At 29.3% G+C, this 20,966-nt stretch overlaps 1 protein-coding gene across 1 annotated transcript in view; it reads right to left on the bottom strand.

The window, feature by feature from the left end:
* LOC100570812 overlaps window positions 1–20,966 on the bottom strand; it is a 244,928-nt gene that overhangs the window by 150,218 nt on the left and 73,744 nt on the right. Inside the window, exon 4 of the mRNA XM_003242601.4 lies at window positions 1,190–1,300. Within this exon, the coding sequence (XP_003242649.1) occupies window positions 1,190–1,300 (111 nt within the window). The remainder of the gene's footprint in view (window positions 1–1,189; window positions 1,301–20,966) is intronic.

The following is a 20,966-nucleotide window of genomic DNA, read 5'->3' as shown; positions in this document are numbered from 1 at the left end:
CAGCTGAATCTAAGTTGTCTTTAGATGTTTTGTAAAATATATGTTATATGTCTCTTGAGATTATTTAACTTTCATTTTTTTAACTCTTTTTTTCTTAAATGATTGTTTTTTTCCTATCCACTACAATAAGTAGGTACTACATAACAAAATATACAAAATATGTGGTAGGCATTCGATTTTCAACAAAGGTAGGTAACGGCCATCGAATATAAGCGTAGGTATAAAGTAAATGTTATAATATGGTACAAAAAAAATTAAAAAATTCTTCATTACATACATTTACTATTTACATTATTTAAAATATGCAGCATTCCATTAGCAAACTAATCAAGATAGATAAAGGTTCATGCAGTTTTATATATACTACTATTATGTTTGTTGACTAACCGAAAAATAAGTACTATTACAAATTTGTATAGGTGCATAATGTATATTATATGACGTAGGATGTAATTTAAACAAAAAAAAAATGTTTTACTTCAACCCGCAGGTACCTTTAATATAATATACGCATGTTACAAAAAAGTACTCGTGAATAATAAAAAATCATTTTGCAAAAATAAAAAAATAGCCACCAACGATAGGTAGGTATTGGGTTTTGAATCACATTACCTCATACCTATATGTATGTATATTATATTTACTTATAAATAATGTATATATGTACTTTTTATATTATAATATATACATTTATAGATGCATGTGTGTGAAGTACTGATTTATATACTAAAATATTCAAAAGTAGAAATGCTCTCCGATCTCGGGTAAAATATAAAAAGATTTCGATCGGAGCTACAATACACCACTTATACTGCGCAAGGACAAAAGTCTTGTTTTGAATCGTAAGTCGTCTCGACAAAGCCCATAACGTATCAAGTCTAATTCGACCCCCTTTTTTTACCCGTTTAATATATAGGTACCTATATTACATACTAACCATGGTAGTGAGGGGACGCAACGTTGGAAGGAGGGGGGACCGTCGTTTGCTGGAGAATTCAATATCGCCCGTCCGTTCGCGGAGAGCACATACAAAAGACTGCACGGATTGTTATCCAGTTGGTCGCCATGCCAACGCGGGGGTGACCCCTCATTTGCCTAACTGACCACGTCCCTCGGTATAAAGAATATTGTACGCGTTTTGCAAAATCGGAGACGAACTATAACTGATATTATATTGTGTTGTACTCACCCGAGCTAATTGTTTTTGAAGCTTGGAGTTTAGCGTCCTCTCCCTCTGCGTGATTCGCCGTTCCGCGACCAACTCAGATTCCAGCTGCACGATTTTCGCTTCCATATACTCCTATAAAACAAATCAGTAAATTATTCGTTAATCAATTTGTTAATGTTTGGCAAATTTATGATGGTAATAAAACTATAAATTATGAAAGAGTATAATATATTATATAAATATGATTAATGATTAATGATTATTCGTAGTATAATACAGGTAATACGGATATATTATAATATAAGGAAGAGTCAACTATAATATAATATGATTAATATGTACAATTAGTATGTCACCATTTCAATGATCATTGATCAAGGACGGAGTAGGCATAGTATATGAATTATGAATACAAGTAATAAATACTTATCAAGTTTATGATAGTAATACTACTATTAATGAAATCATTTAATTTTAATCAAATAATAAAAAAGGAGTTTGAATTAAAATCCACAATGAAATAATTATTTATATAAATTATATTACGTATAGGTATTTATTTTTATAATCGCAAACTATATAAACTATAAAACAGTTTATATTGGTTTTATCATACATGTTTATACTATTTCACGGATAATTTGCATACAATGATACTATAATATAATCAATAAATTATAAGGTATTACAATGTATTGGTTTGATAGAAACAATTTAATTATAAGTAAAATAAAATATTGTGAAACTAAAAATAATGTATTGTACACCCAAATGTCTTAAAGAGTTGTGATAAATAAGATAAACTCTGAACAATAATGTTTTTAATAATATTATTAATTATTAATGATTAATAAGAATATTATGGACTATAGTTTGAAATAATTAACGGGTTCCATTAAAACTGGATGTAGTAACATGACATTATTATATAGTGCCAACTACCTACCAATGGTTAACTGATAAAAAAGTTGTTTGATATATAACAAAAAAAAAATCCAGGTGACACTGAGAGTTTTATCACCAGCGAGTACCTACGAAGGGAAGAAAGTATTGAAGCAAATACATTCTTGTGCAATTTTGAAAGGAATGAGTTAGGGCTATAGCCAATGAACCGTAGTATCCATCGAATTTGTCGGAGTAAACGAGAAACGACAATAAAGCTAGTACGTCAAAGAAGTGCCTCCCGCGACAATTCAATACACATTGCAGTAACACTATTGAATTAAAAAATAAAATACTAAATATTACACTATTTCGTATAATATTATATAATAGCTTGTAAATATTATACTCTAGTCATTAATTAACTTTATATATTATAATATTCAAAATGACTGTATGAAAAATATAAGTTTTAACTAATAAATTTAGTTAATAGTCTTATATATTAAAACGGCAAGAGGATAAAAAATCTGTAGGTAGATACTCGAGATCTGCAGAAAGTAAAAAATATACAGTCAAAACGTCGTTATATAATAATAAATAAATTAATATAACATATTAATTTATTAATCGAATATACTTTGAATGTGTGTATCGATTAGTGTCGTCGGTGACTGTCGCCCGACGGTTTACCGTGATATCAGCCGTACAGATCAATATTTATAGACGTGTGTCCCTATATGGACCTCCGAAAGGGGCAATAGGTACCTGCTGCAGTCTTGCGATAAAACCGAAACCGCAATCAGTCTTATTAAGGCCATTGTCGATAAATCTTCGAACCTCTGTGTGTTTCTGTTCTATTACGAGGTGGGACGATGCGGAAACTGCGTGGGCGAAAATAGTGTGAGAAAGAAGGTATGGAATGTAAAATTGGAGAATAAGAGGAAAAAAACGGAGGTTTTGGCCACAATAATTGGACGAATTGAAACGTAGACAAACGATTGCTTTGTACGAGAACTGAAAAATGGAGTGGACGCGAGGAAGGCATGCAGCAGTACCTAGTGAAATGTTGGGCTCCATCAATAACGTCGAAAGTGACAGCAACAAGCTTATTAGTAGAAGCCAGGAAAAAAATGTATCGCAATACATTAAAACTTGATCAACATTTTGTCGAGAACACTTGTTACGAATTTGTACAGTATAAATGTAGACGGCGAGTTGAAAAATATGAAAAGAAATTGTGTTGATAAACAATAATTAATTACCTACATAGATACCACATTTTTTTGGGTTCGAAATTGTATCTGTAAAATATATTGTACTTTAGTTTCTCAAGTTTATTTTTCTGTATCGATCAATATACGTTTACATTTATTTAAATAGGTAGTATTAAAATTTTAAAAAAAGTCACTAAAAACCTATACGATACAGTCTTCTCATCACCTAACTACAGACCGGCAAACTCTGCAAGCTCGGAAATATCCTCATGGGAGGCTGCAGTTGGGTCCAGCAAGATTAATCGACCAAGGCCTGCAGGTCGTCAATCACCGAGAAAATAGGAAACTAGAAACTATATAAAAACAAAAAACAGGACAATCTTTCAGCTGATACCAAATGTCTGAAAACCGCAGTGGTAGGTACACCGTACAATATAACGGTGTTAAGACGCAATACAATTATACGTATCATATTATATGTGTGAAATAATAATTGTTCTAAATGATAAAAATAAAAAATTATAACTACCGCAATACTCAGATATAGTAGTTAAACAGTAATAATATTTAAGATCAAATGATACGTCGTATATTAACTGTAATCACGTACGTGATTTTTAAGCCAAGTATATACGAAAAATAACACACTTAAGTTTGATTAAAATAACAATTTTACGAATTTGAAAAACAATAGTTGCGTAATATTTTGTTTAACGTGCCAAGAAGAAATGCCAAGATTGCTGGTAAATATAGATAATTATAATTGCACCGGATATTTTTAACATAAATTATATTGTAGGTATTTACCTCATATTATGTATTGATTATATTATCAAAGTATTTCATAATGAATTGTATTTCATATTAAATTATCTGCAAGTCGCGGTGTCACGCGTTTGTAGTCCATGAAAAAAAAGTTTTTATTTATTTGATATAGGTGTTATCAAATTATCAACTCGGTTTTATACCTAACATATGTTTCTCCGTATAGATCGTAATGATTTCGCTGATCATTGTCGAGTTAATAATTTATTGTAACTGTCATATTACACGTGATTGCATACTATTCATATTATTTAAAGCATGAACACATACGGTTTAAGAGTTAAGACCTACCATATTATGTTTGTAGGCAGGAACTGCTCAATATTAATTAGACACGGCGAAATATTATGTCCAAACAACAAATGAATTGATTATAAATATTATAATATTATTATTGTCTTGATTGTTTTTCTGACGAGCACATACACTCATAGCTGATTTTAACATATTTTATAATATTTATATATTATATTATAATATAATATACTTGGATTTATTTTTGTTTTATCAGATTTGTATGCGCTAAGTGTAACATACACGCTTTTGAACAAAACGGAAACGAACAGAACCATGCTAGCATTGGCCGGATATTACATTGATGATGGTAAAAAATCTCATTCAAACGTTGTCTTCCGTAATAATAATGATAATAATAATAAAAAATATGCACATCATAATATATCATCTAAATAATAATAATAATAATAATATGCAATGTAACAACAGCACGACGTCAACCATACACGCGAGACGACATGACCGTCATCGTTCCGTAAAACGTGCGTGGTATTGTGTCGTCGTCGTCGTCGTCGTCGTCTTTCCGTCACGGTAATAATAATATTCTTATTATTATGTGTCACACCATTATTATAATAAATAATAATACACCGTAATAATTTACACGTGTTAGAGAAAAATATAATATCGGAAACGCGTACACCTATAACTACGTATTTCCGAACGAGAAAATTCGATACAATAATATATCATAATATTAATAATAATATACGACGTCGTCGTCGTCGTCGTCACCAAACATTCCAAACATCCGAAAAATGTCGTTTACACGTCGTCAAGACAAATAATTATTATTATAGAACTCGCCGGAGCGGATCCTTTCCGAGAACACCAAAAATAACGACCTAACCCTTTGATGTTTCCAGCTACTGTGCAGGGCATTTCATCTGTTGCCGTACTGCAGCTTTTTCCCTTGTAAATTTAAGACGTGCGCGGGAAATTGAAAAACCCACTCGACCGTATTTCACTTTAGTTATACATATTATATTATGTTTATGAATTCGACTACAATATTATATAATATGCACTCACTGCATTTTGCTATATTATTTAATGCAGCGGGTATCGTGCGCGGGGAGGAAACCGTGTCATAAAATATTTAATAATTGACTTTTTTCAAAGGAAATGCGCTTAAGGAGGCGTGGACAGCGGTATATAGTATATTATTATACGTTATACGATACCACCTTGCGCAGTATTCCCAATAGAAATAATAATAATATAATAAATATTAAAAATAATGTGGATTGTGAATACTAAATTCGTTAAAATTACATAAGCGTATACATTATAATATAGGAGCATTGACTCGTCATCATGACGTTTTATCGAGACGAACGATGTCAGCCATCCGGCATAATGTATGTAATAATATATAATATTATAATATGACTTATTACAGCAGGTCGAACGACGAACAAAAATAGAAGATATTACAATAATAAATAGCAGCGTTGGTAAGCACGAAGGAGAATATTTTTATCGTAAAACATTTTATAATATATGTAATATTATATAAATTATATTATTAAATATTTGGACAGGAAATGAAAAATAATGTTACCATTTGGTGTACCTATATTTGCACTAGGAAACATTTTTCATTTCATAGGTTTAAAAATATGTACAGTTCTTGTATATTATTTTCATTTTCTATCTATTCACTATCATAATAATATTTATGTTACAACATGATATAAATAGTAAAATAATATTCACGTATACATAGAGGCGGACAGTTTTGATAGAATTCAAAAGCGTTTTCGATATATAGGTACAAGTACTGAAAATTCAGGAGGGTTTGAGGGATCGATCACTTAATAAAGTAGCCCGTGACCTCATTGACATTATCTTCCATTGAGTAAACTGTATATATAGCTGAATGAAAAATCATGTTGACTTTATTCGTAGACTTTGAATAATATAATGTCCAGAATTTTCAATCATCCAATCACTCGTATTATATATACCTTCTTTCAATTCGACACGTGACCCTTCAAGATTTTTTTATATACCCCCTACGGATAATAACATACTAATAATATTCTATAATGTGCCGTACTGTCGTATGAGAGAATGTCGTAAATTGCATTATTTAGTTTTTACGAAATTTTTTATAAAAATTATGGTGTGCTAAACGTTAAAAAACAAAAATTCAAAAAATATTGTAGGTTCTATTACCTATACTATTATACAGTTAAGTATAGATAACTCAGAAGATAACTCGAATCTCAAAGGAAATAAAAATAGATTCAACTTATGTATTTTTTGAGTTAATGAACACTTCCTCAAACACAACTCATAACACTTCAAAACAATTCGAGACTCTACTTCTCATGTTATATAAAAATATATTACATATTATACTATATATAATATATTGTATTGTATACCGTCACTTTTTAAAAACACAGAAATAATGGCAGTGGTAGTGCGCTGCAGATGAGGGTGGTCGAGAGAGAGATAGAGAGGCGGACATAAAGCTCGCGGGGACTTTACACCGGAGGGGTTGGCTTAATGTAAATATGCTCATCGTCAGGTGCATTAGGAAAGGATTAATGGTCCCGAACGTTGTTATTTGTACGCGTATACTGCATATAAGATAAAGCCGCCTCCGGGGTCCTGCATAGGTTGGCGGGAGGCGACAGTGTTGTTTGATTAGTGTCCTGACGAGTGAACGTGGGCCAGAGGAGCATACGCATAACACGCCGAGCTCAAAGTGGTGGCTGTGATGGTGGCCGGGTGGTGGCTGGGAGGGTGGGATGGAGTAAAAGACTATATTATAATGATAAGTTTAAAAAAAAAAACATATTTTAATACATTATTGTTACAATGTTTGTGTTACCATCCATAATAACATTATACCGTGTATATTACCACTACTCGCGGGTATATATAGTAAGAATATTATATACTTATGGTGCGGAGAAAAAATAAAAACGAGTGCTCGTCTGTATAATATTTATTGATTAAATTGCATTCTATTATAATTATAAATTACAAGCTCGCTAATTTATTATAAGTCTACAGTACCTACCAAAGCTTCAAGCATAATTGCAAAGCGCCTAGTATTACAAATCCTAAATTATGAATTTTGAAGTCGAGAATAGGATAAGCTATTTATAGCCAAGAGTGTAAAACTTCACACACATATAGATTTACAATGTTTGATTGTCTTAACGATGAGGATACTAAATTGAGTTTCGAATAATCCTTCAAATGATTTCTTAGGGAATCACATTTTATATGATATTAATTTTTAAAAACCAATATAGTATAACAATAGCATAAAGATAATTTTAGAGTTTTCGATATTCTACGGAGCACAGTAAGTTGGTATAATGACGTAATTATTTAGACCAGAGATACTCTAACTATCTATCTGTTATTTAATTAAGTACTGTCATATCAAGTTAAACAAAAATATGTATAATACAATAATATATTCACTACATATACACAAATTTCAATATGTACAGTATATGACAAGCATTGCAATGTATATTACCGTCAAAAATGAAATATGATTTTTCGTTTACCCGATACTTAAGTACGTAATTTAAATGTTGTCCCTACATCGCACATAAGTGCACTTATTTATCTGGAATAATTTTTTTTAAAAAATTGTATTATGCTGTATGAGTTAAAACTGCACACTTTCATCGGAGATTAATATAAAATATTATTATATCTACCTCTTTTATACATTGCATATATATATTACATAATATATATATATATTACAAAGTGCAATAGAGACGACACATAATATACGTTAGTGATTTGAAAATTCTGAAAGCTCTGCGCTTAAATAACTGATTTATTAATACTAAAAAACGTTTACGAAATACCACTCGGGACTTGGAAGTTAAGAAAATTCACTTAGATGCGTAATTAAACAGAAGGAATACATAATCTTTGCGAATTCTGATAGAATTATTAATAAATATTTACTCAAACTGCCATTCCGTGCGCCGGACGTATTTTATAATTTAAAACAAATTAAAAACCCTCTCAATATTTAAATGTGGTACAGTTATATTGTTTTTTTTTTTTAATCTCAAAACGTATCCGGAAGTTTTTCATTGAATAAATGTAATAATAAGTCAGCAAAAATTAATTTCAAAAAACGACATTTCATATAATATCTTTCTTTTATAATAAAAAACTACGACGGCGGTTTATCGAAACTGTATAATAATAATATCCAAGAATAATATCTTTTATGCGGGTGTACTGTAAGGTTTGAAGGGTCTGCAGTGTATCGGCTCGACCAGGTGGAAATATTACCACAGACTCGAACTTCAGTCGTCGCGCAGTAGGCATTAGGAAAAAAAAAAGGAAAACCGAAACACCACGGCGCGAATCCGTCATTGTCGTCTATCTGCCACGGTTGTACTGCAGCAGGAGGGTAAAAATCCGATTTATTAAAACGTCCAAAACTTTCGTTGGGCTGGTTAAAAAGAAAAGGGAGAGAGCAAAAAATATATTATATTATTATTTAGTCCTTAACTCATTTAAGCCCTCGAGGCGTAATTAAAACCGGAAAAGATAGTATACCGATCTATACTTATATAATATATATGTATATGACACGCGATCCTTTAGCAGAGGAATTGTATTATTATTGCGAGTTGTCTTTTGTTATATATATTTCAAATTAAATTTCTCCCGAATTATATTTTGCGTGAGTGTACGTTTACGTATAGTATATTATATATATATGTGTGTGTGAGTAGGTATTTAAGAAGCTTACGGAAATCGATTAATACAACGGCGAATGAGTCACATCTTTATAATATAATAATAATAATATTTTGACGATAGAAACTGGAGCGCGCTGTAGTTATACAATAATATAGGCACGCGATATCTTGATTATTAAATAAATACAATCCATGACTGTCTCGAAGTACTGTATCACATTCAGTACAGAAAATATAATATTACTGGCGGTGTTATTGTATAATATGAAATATTCTATTATTCTATTTAATATTAATTTACTATAAACAGATTAGAAGTACGAGTGCGGGCGTTTGACAAACACTGCGAAATCATAATATCATTATTAATTATTATTATCGTATACATCATAACACCTACTCATCAGAACTGTTACAGTTATATAACGTCGAAATGTGAAATATTATGAAAATACGTTGATTCTCGTAATCCTATAATATTATAGTATATAATAGGTATGTGCCATGTGTGTATGTATTTAAGTAGATAGTTTACGAAAAATCGATTAATATAGCGGCAAATGCGTCTTATCCTTATAATATCACTACCTAGCTGATCTCGTATTCCCGTACATTCCGTTGCCCGTTAAAAGTGCCAACTCTATAATATGATTCAAAATTTGTTCAATTCGTTATTTAATATTCTGTGTTTTGTGTTCAAAACTTAAAAATGTTCATCTTGAATCTTGAATCTCAAAATACTTGTACAAGCACCTCTTTAAAATGCGAACTTTGGGAGAGGCTTTCTTAGTGCACACTCACATGGTGGTACGAAGGTACCGTGAAAATTGCAAGCCTCAAGCTATCATTATTTAGGCTCTATATTGATCAGTCAGTGAGTCAATAAGGACACGTTCGATTATATTTTATATTTATATTATATAGCCATCCTGTCCGACGTTGCCCGTGAAACACGCTTGTGAATATGCGAGTAGTATATTTTCAGGTAGGCAGACCCGCGAGGCGCGAACGTAATCACAAATGTTTTATATTAACACGTTGTTTATGATGTGCACGTCGTGACGTTACACCAAAAACCAAATTCAATTTTGTGAAAAATCGATTTTACGTAAAAATTCCCGTTTTTCCTTACTTTTTCTTTGGTTTTTCTTGGCGCTTTTGAAAACTACTAGGAAATTTAAATTTTGACCTCCCCAATGCACCAACGATATTCACTTTCTGTCTGAAGTTGAAAATCGTAGCATTATTTCGACTTCTTATCGTGTACACAGGCACAAAAAAAAATTAAATAATTAAAAAAAAAACACACATCATTGTAAAATCAATACATTCATCGTTTCACTCAGAATCTAAAAATCAATGGAATTCTGAAGTTACGGCGTGACCAAGGGAAATATAGGGATTCATTTTTATATGTATAAATAATAATAATAATAATATGACTATAGAGTATGGAGACTCGTATAATATACTTATATACCTACCAACAGGTATATGACTAAACTGTATGAGTAGTTGTACGATATACGCGGTAGCTGGTATTATAATAATTATAGAATACAAGACAATCGACAGTCTCGCAGTGCTGTACCGATCACATTCAGTAAGGAAATTATATTACTAGTGGTGTTATTGCGCACATGAAATATAATATTATTCTATTAAATATTAATACGAAACAGATTAGTACTAGTGGCGTATGGAAAACACTGCGATATGATATCGCATTATTATTATCGTATCCATCAGAGCACCGACTCAGGCAAAACAGTTATAAAACATAGAAATGTGAAATATTCCGAGAATACGTTAAATCTCATTTCTCGTATTCCTATATATGTGTAAATAGACGGTGCGTTGACTAAGATAAACCATGATTATACTATTTATTCACGAGTTCGGAGTTTCTGTGATAAGCCCGCTAAGACCTATGTATATAATATTATATAAGTTTATTTCAAACAGCTTTGGGATATAATATTATATCATAAGCCACCCCGACAGACGACACTACTGTGTTACACGTGACTCCATGTACCTACAATAAACCGAATATCTATATATTCCATGTATTATTATTATTATTATTATCTAAAGCCAACGGTTAAATATTTGATCTCTACGCCATCTCATTCATTCGAAATACGAGTACCATATATCGCCAGTTTATTATTGAGTGTCATTTATGATAAAGGTAGGTATCTATAATTAATAAACAATATTTAGGTGACGGTTTTATTTCACTTTTTATATCGCGTTTTACCACGATGTAGAGAAGATCTCCCTTGTACATACATTATACAATATACATTGTGTTATAACTGCACACTCCTACCTATATGACCATTACCTTACTAAATAATTTATGAATACGTTTGGGTACCCAAATATTTGGCTAAATGCTTAGCACACGTACAGAGTATATGATATGAATAATCCCCGGTTACAAGTCACATATACTCGCCCACCTGCAGCAATAGACGCTTCCGACTTGTAAAGATAATATTTTAACGTTTTAACAACATAATAATAATATAATATACGATAAAACTACGCACCGGGTGTTGTACGCATTAAAAAAAGCCCAAAACACAAACAAAGTCGTCAAGTCCCCAAAACTAATTTTCGTACCGTACATATTACACCCATACAACATTATTATGTTATATATTATTTTATATAGACCGTGTTAACACAGTTAACAGAAAGAAAAAAATAACGCGCATAGAAAAATTTAACAATGGCCTTAGGAAATTTTACGAGAGACAATAGAGCTAACTACGTTATCTAACCACGCGGTATATTATAGCTGGTATATTATATAGGTATATACCGCGGAGGGTGTGGGTTGAACGCGTTCGCCGAGAATGATGCGCGTTCCACACGGCGGTGGGGAAACACAATTTATGGTCATCGGCTGCGTCACGGAATCTGACTGCGGCAACTTTCGACGTGTGGGAAAAACACGGCTGTTTGTAGCCTTTTATTTCATTATATATATCATCATCATCTATACGCGTATCCGTACTCAACGACAACAACGACAATAATAATAATAATAATATATTGAACTCAAATGCGACGACGTAGGTATATTATATATTTTACTCAGAAAATCGGTCGGGAGGGGCAAAATATGTTTGTTACAAAAGAGAAGCCGCCGACCGGACGACGGACTACACGGATGCCTGGCATTCTAAGCGCGCATATATAATACGCCTCTACCTATATACGCATGTGGTACTGCAGTGCGAAAGAGAATAGACGGAATTCCGTTTGAGTTTCGTGAAATGTCATTTGCCATTATATATAATTTTATCATAGATATTTATATATATATATATGACCTGTACGCGGGGACGGAAAATATATATTATTATTATTGGTATTATTATCACCATCGTCGTCCTACAGGCTACAGGTAAGAGTGGAAGTGATCGGCATCGGACGCAGAACGAGACAATTTTTTACAATTATAGATTATTACAATATCGAATATATAGGTAATTTCAGGTACAACAGAAAATTTCAGAGCTCGAACGCTTATTATAACGAGTGAAGTCTGTATGCGTTCCTAATATTATTAAAATAAATAGATAATATGAACTTATACAAAAAAGAAACCTTCAGAAAGAAATATATAGGGTTAAACATAAAACACTATAATATTTACTGGTACTTAAGCCGGGTTAAGAGGATGTGCGTGTAATATTATAATAAATAACATATCAATAAATTCAGAGTTCGACTTAAGCACTAAAAACGTAGAAATAAGTGTTACAATTTTTGAAAACAATTCGAATTTTCAACGTTTCATATAAAAATGAAAATACGTCACGTAAAACATCCCGACTTATCGAAATGAAAATATAATATACCTATACCCTAAATCCTAAAGAATGTGCAAAATATAATTTAGTGATGTTCGCTGTACTTTAAAATGGATTTGCATACTACTCCTGTTTTTTTTATATCCAATACTGATATGCGATTGTTGTAGGTCCTGAATTATATTAATATTAATTAAAATTTCAGACACAACGTATACAGGGTGTAGGTAACAGATAGAACTGACTTATGGAATAACTTTTGTGCTAATCAATATTTAAAATTTTTTTTTTGATATATAATTTATAGCCACTTGCGCTACATGTGTAATAAAAAAAAAATTTTTTTTTTAATACCAAAAATGAAAAATTTTAAATTTGATTTAAATTTTTTTGAATAAATTCAAAATAGCCAATTTGTGAATTTGATTATAAGAACGATTTGGATGGTAAAAAAATTTATCTAAATCAAGTAGTTTATTTTTTAGAATTTTTTTAAATATCAATATTTTTTTGATTAAATTAATTTGGAACGCAATAACTTTTTTAAAAATATTATTTTTGGAAATTTGCTAACATGGGTATATTTCTAAAACTATTTACTAATCCTATAATTTTATTAATTTTTGTCATACGTTAAATTAGCATAATTTTTTTTTTTTTAGTCAGTTCTTTCTGTTACACACTGTATATAATTGTATATAATATATTAATACCTATGGTCATTACTCATTAGTTATTACTTATTAGGTTAATATTTAATTATATATACATACGCACCATCGCGCGAGACGTTCGTTATTTTAGGTTGTGAAAATATTATTTCCACAATTTATTTAAAGGAGAAAAAACGCACATAACTCGATTTAAAAATGCACCAGAGAAAAACTTCAGCTAAAAATTAAAAAAAAATCAAATTACAAACTTTTTCTTTCTTTCGATCTCTACTTAACTGCTCAAGTTTCTGGTAACTTAAAAAATTATTGCTCGCCCGCGAGCAAGTACCAAACATGTATATAACAATATTATAAAACTACGTTACGGTGTACAATATACATTTATAACGTATAATAGCACTTATATTATTATATTTTATAGCCCACTAAATATTTCATCCAGAAAGCCGGATGGCTTTAGGTAACTGCCGATTTTGAATATTTTAAAACAGCCTCAGTCGCATAGTATTATAATATCTTCATCACGCGCTTATTCGACCGTGACCGGTTGAACCGTTTATTCGCCTAACCTATGTATAGTAGGTATGTGCAAAGGACTATATATTATTATATACTTCCGGCTTTTGATCTTCGATGGACCCCGGATGTTTACGCGTGCGGGAATAATAATAAAAAAAAAACAATTTTTCGGCCAATTTACTTCACGCGGCGAGAAGCGGCTGGCATACATTTTTAATGCCCGCGAATCCTTTGAAGACGCGTGAATATAATATTACTGTCCCTGACGATGAAATCGGACTCAACAAACCTTGACCGAACGGAGAAAAAAAAAGTAATTATAAACACTTTGACGCTAATTTAAAATGTTTAACTAAATTGTGTCGCCTATGCCCCTATTGTTTGTTATTATTATTATTATTATTATTATTATTATTATAATACTTAACACACGTGATATATTTAGAATTCGGCACGAGAACAAGCGAAATAGTTGGCCACCGTTTCTCAGCATCTGCGGTTTCAAACGGTAGTGATGCGTATATACCTATGTACCTATATACTGCATAAGTGTTGACGTGTTTGGACGATTTAAAGAGTATATGACGTTAGGTACCATATTATTATTTATGCTAGGCAGACGCTCGCAATAATAATAATATATAGTATACCCGATCTCTTATTTATTTCACAGAAATACGATATTAACTGGACAATGTTTATTTTATACCTATATTTATTAATATACCAATATCAATAAGTTTTTTTTGGACATGTGAGTCAAATTTACATAACCTACCATGACAAAAAAAACATACTAGGTCGTGCACACACACACGCGCGCGCAACATATTTCTGTACTAAATAAATGAAAATAATAAAACCAATATACAAGTATTCACTGATATAAAAAATCATATCAATATAGTTCTGCAAACTGTTTACTTAAATTGCATCCAAAAAACCCAAGCCAAAAGTTGAACGGAATAACAAGAAAACTCGACAAGTTATTGTGTATACTTTGTTATTGCTAATAACTACAACAATAGAAAATATCAACTCGTATAATAATTAACAAATTAAGAATCTGACAAACTAAATGGTAAATATACTCATGGCTATTTTATGGCCAAAAATTATCACTGCATGTGGAAGTATGGTAGTATGGAAACCAAGTTACAATCAAACATTTAGTAAATTGCATTTATGATACATACCGGATCTATACACCCCGAAAATATAATATCTGAAAGTGAAATCATAAATGGAAACGAATTTTTGTAAACGTAAATTTTCTATAATAATCACATTATTTTTACATATATTATAATACACACAGTTTTTCTGTTGTGGGTATCGATCGCCAAAATTAGATGTGAATATAGTATTATTAGGTCCATTTTATTATTTCATTAGTGGGATTTTAATTAAACAACCCACATTGTGAATTTTATACGAACAATAAATTAATAAAAACTTTTTTATCGTATCTTAGGTATAAAATTAGTTAAATAAATTATTATTAATTTACAAATAAATAGTTGTACCTATTATGCTGTATATACTAAATTATATTGATCTTAAAAAACACTATACAAACTGCACTGGTCCCGGTTGTTAATTTTCGATTGAACCGATTGCACACAAACTTACGAATTCATATAGCTCGTGTAGACGCATAAATTATTGGTATTCAAATTGTATTTATAGGGGTTGTTCAAACGGGTTTTCGAATTGTGCAAACGTGCCAAGAAAATATTGCAATACAAAATCCTATTTATCGTATTCACATTGAAATAAAACACTTACGGTTTCAGAGAATAATAATAATAATAAAATATAGAAATAGAATCAATTGATATTTTTTTATTTTGGCTATTACTTCTTAAATTGAATTATGACCGTAATCAGTTAGTTTCTAATAATATGAATAATTATATACTTCTATAGCTTATATTACATGATGAGTGCAATAAACTTAATGTGTCGTACGAACTATGAAACTGTGAACCTACATAGGTACCTATATAATGTCGAAATAAGTATAGAAATAATTGTTATAACTAATATTATTATTTATGTATATACAAAACAAAAAGATACAAAAACAATGTTAAGATTTAAATTATGAAAGAAAAAAGAATCATTCAATCTGTACAGAGATAAAATATTAATGAAGTTTCTCGAATTAAAATTGTTTTAAGAAGTTTTTTGATTTAACAAGTTTTTTTTAGCTTAATTAATTTTCTAACTTGTTCATAATGAAAAAGGTATTTCCCAAAAGGCTTTTTTACATTTTTAAATTGATTGAGAAATCATTAAAAAATAATAAAAATTAATTTGAATTGTTAAAAGCGCATTTAATTTTACATTTTTTGATAATAAAATAAAATATGTAGGTACTCACATTATAAACTTATTAGTTATTACTAGAGATGTAAGCTTGAAAATTTCTGAAAATTTTAAAATTTCTTTGAAAACTTAAAAATTTTGAAAATTTATTTTTTTTTTGTACTTTTCTTAAATTAATTAATTTTTAATTTTAAAGAAAGTTTTAAAATACTTTATAAAATTACTGTTTCATTTTTATTTACATTGTAACAAGTGTAACGTCAGAATCAAACAATAAATTACCTCCGTTAAAAATTGAAAAATCAATAATTGTAACAAAACAATTATATACTCATAATTTATACTGAAGTAAAAATATAACATTTTTTATAAAAGTTAAAAATGCACATTTATTACAGAGTTAAATATTATATATTGATATAAGTATATATTATTATTATATATATTTAATGATTTGTATTTTGAATTTACTATATTATGTTCATTAGAATAATAACAACATTATATTTCATGAAAATTTACATCACTAGTTATTACATATCTTTATAACTCCATGTCTCCATATCTGTATCTCCATATTGTATTCCATTTCCGCATAAATGGGATAGAAAAATAACAAAAATAACACATATTGTATGCTGTTTAAATATTATATTACCTATTTAAATTGTTTTTGTAAAATTGGAATTTTATTAAATTGGCTAAGACACAAAATCAAAAACTGAATAAATTAATCTGAAGATATAAATACAATATATACATGTAGTATACAGTATATAAATACTGTATCTTTTAATTCATTTGAAAAAAAAAAATAATTAATATTAATATTTTACAAACAATTAATATTAGTTTAGTTCCACAAATAAATAGTTATTTAGGCATGTATAAATATATATATTACTATGAATGAGCTACTTTACTATAATTTATGCCTTCGTAGTTGGTAGGTACTGTAATATATTACCTATGTATTAATTGTTTAATATTCTAATCACTTTTTATGTTTTACCCGTAAAGCCCAAACTATAATAGTAAAATAATTATTTTTTTATTATTTATGAGTGCTGTATTTGAGATAACCAATTGTGAATAATAAATTCTTTTTTATGTTTAATCTGTGATTTATGAGTAAAGAGCTTAAACGATATCTGCATTTGTACAATTTTATTACGACTATTAACAAAAAAATAATATAAATAATACTAAATAAAGCATTATTTTTTTAATATTAAATTATGTGTGGGGCACACGTGACATTTAATTTAGTAAATTTAATATTTTATTCATATCCAGTACATTTCAATTTATAATTCATAAAAAAAATATTCAAATTCACGAAACTCAATTATTTTAATAAATTTATAAAAGCTTTGGCAAAGTATGTAGGTACCGCTTTTTGTTTTAGATTTCATATTCTATCGTTACTATAATATTATTACCGAATAACAATAAAATATTGAATTACGATTTACAAACAATGTTCATATTTTGTTGTAGGTCTATAAAAAAGCAATTATTTTCAAATAATTTTAATTTTAATTTATGAACAGTAAATCAATTTAGGTATACTTACATAGTTACATCAGTAACTAGTTACCAATTCAGACAATAATTAATAGTTATATTCAAATTGTGTTGTATCACTGTATTCATATTCAGACTGATACATAACTATAATACTTGTTCCAATTGTTGGTGACTTTATATTATATAATTACATGATGGACGTTCTATATACATATTATACGTCATTATTTCAGCATTCGATGAGATGCATACACTTATATATAATATAAAGGTATGGAGGTTCACAAAAATAAAAAAACGTTCTGTAACCGACAAAAAAAAACGATGATTGACATGATTTAAATATAATATAAGCACAAATATATTTTGTGACTTTTCTTTCACAAACAAATGGATCACTTCAGCTCGACGTTTGGAATAAGCGTGCGACGATATTCTGGATATTGGCCAAAAATAATACAACACCATCCGGAGCGGCAATAATAACCGACTTTTATTTACTTTCGCGTGTACACACATAGAGACATACTCGGCAGTTGGCATAAGTCCATCGAACAAAAGAGCTGTGACTTACCGTTCGGAAAGAGAATCGCAATTAAAAAATAAATATAAGTTTACGTTTATTTAATTTTTCATTGCAGACCTAATCGAATAAATAACTCATCTGCGTCCATACATAGGACATCGATATCTGCAGCACCTCCGAAAAATGAGTGGAAAGGAGGGGAAATTCTGTAAAAAAAATGTTCCCCTAAATTGATGGAATTGTGTTTATTAAGTCTTTCCCCCTTCATATTTCATTGTTTAAGGACGATTTAAATTATTTTCCTTTGACGCATTTAAAATTTTAAATATTTATAACGATTGCATTGCGTTTTATTTTCAACCTCGTCACATGGTATTATTTTAAAAAATATACACATATATACAGAGTGATTCATCAAGGCACGCTCATCTCCTTTTTCTTCAATAATGCAGTTATTAAAAATCTGATTTTAGGAATTTTTAAATATACCAACTCAAGACCATATTTTAAAATTCTTGAGATTTTTTTGAACTTAAGAGTGTAGTGTGGAAATACAAACTTTTATTTTTCAAATTTAAACCCCCTTATCTACCGTAAGTTCTTTAGTGGATATTTTTTTTCTAAAAACTAAGACGTATCCGAATTAATATTTCTACGAGTAGTTTTCGAGTAATTTAACTTTGTGTACTTAGGATAATAATTCCATGATAATGGGTTTGTAAGATATGGTAGCTGTGGTAATTTGAAAATTGTAATGATTAATATTAATATATTAACATTAATTATTTGTAAAAATGTCTAAAGTACTAGATTCAACATTACATCTATTTTATATCGTAAGACTAATTTTAAGGACTATTACGCTTTGTACAAACGATTTAATTATTGAGAAACTACTCGTTCGAATTTTGAATTAGGTACATGACAATTATCCACTAAATAATTTACAGTAAAAACGATGGGTTCTCATTTAAAAAACAAAAGTTTGTACCGCTACAGGGGCGTAGGGCATTCTTATGTAATGCGAAAAAGATTCAAGAATTCGAAAAAATGGTCTTTGAGTACCTATATATGCAAAAATTCCAAAATTCATCATTTGAATGAATTCGTTATTAAAGGAACAAATTGGGGGTGAGCATACTTGATGAATTGATGAATCACTTTGTATATTACAATTTTACACATCCTAGTGGTCGAACCACGTAATATTTAGTGTTGATCAATATTACGGGAGACAATTAAATCTATATTTTCATGTTCCTTATGGCCTCGGTAGCTATTAATTATAACATAGATAAATATTTATAAATTAGTTAAAACAATAATTAAAAGTAAAATATTTGTGAGATCGTGTGAAAACCGTTGTATGTTTAGTTTGTTAAAAAGTTTATAACCATTCAATAAAACAATATAACTACTAATTTTCTATTGCTTTAGAAGCGACCTATTTTTATAAATATAGATTTAAAAATAACAGAGAATATATTTTAATTTTCATTACTTGTAATGTCATAAATAAGACATTTTTTTTTTCATTTTCTTCAAATAAAAAAAATGTATGATAATATCAATGTGCTACAATTGATTATGGTAATTTGTTTTTTTATGATAAATATGATAAAAAAAATAAAATTTTAGTTGATTTAAAATTAGAAATTAGAAAAACAATAAAATTATAATTCTATTTGTTATTATACTCTTATATTATATTTGTTATACTGTTGTCTGTTGTCCTGCCTAAATCATTACAACAATATCTCCTTGTATATAATATACATAATAGTATACATGATAGTTTACGGGAATAACAAACAAATTGTAAGTACACGGAACTTGAGTTAAACCTCGGCAAACCTAAATAAAGTTTCCAAATCATACTGAGTTTGACAAGTCGAGTCATTGTATTTATTACAACTACATTAATCAATGAATTGGGTATAACGTTTTTTTTTTTTTTTAATAGTAAATGGCAATAACAAACATGTAAATGGTTTAGTAAAAAAAAATGTTATTTTATGTTTTTTCTTGTAATCTTATAATCTTTGTCCACTGTTTTGGCAGAAATAAATGTAAGCTACTATAAACAAAACGTTCGTTAAAGGTAATAATGATTTATATTGACGAAAATTGCCGTTAGTGTGTTAACTCGGTCGGTAATAAAATAAGCAGCGATATTAAAAACATCATACAATTTTAATGAATCAGAGACAACTAAATGTGTAAATAAATATGTAAATATAGTATATTACTTAGTAATACAGAGTGTAACAACTAACAGAATAACCTGACAATAAAATAACTTTTGTGATATTTAAAACTTTTTTTTATACATCTAATTTTTAAACGCCTTCACCATAAGTACTGTAAGTATACAAATTATTATTATGTTTATTTTTTAATGCTGGAAATAAAAATTTTGTAAACCTAATTATTAGAAAAATTTTATGATAAAAACATTTAT

This window comes from Acyrthosiphon pisum, chromosome A1 (genome assembly GCF_005508785.2).
Source record: "Acyrthosiphon pisum isolate AL4f chromosome A1, pea_aphid_22Mar2018_4r6ur, whole genome shotgun sequence".
Classification (NCBI taxonomy): Eukaryota; Metazoa; Arthropoda; class Insecta; order Hemiptera; family Aphididae; genus Acyrthosiphon; species Acyrthosiphon pisum.
Note: the sequence above shows the minus strand (reverse complement) of the source record. Positions and strands in the feature narration are given on the sequence as shown.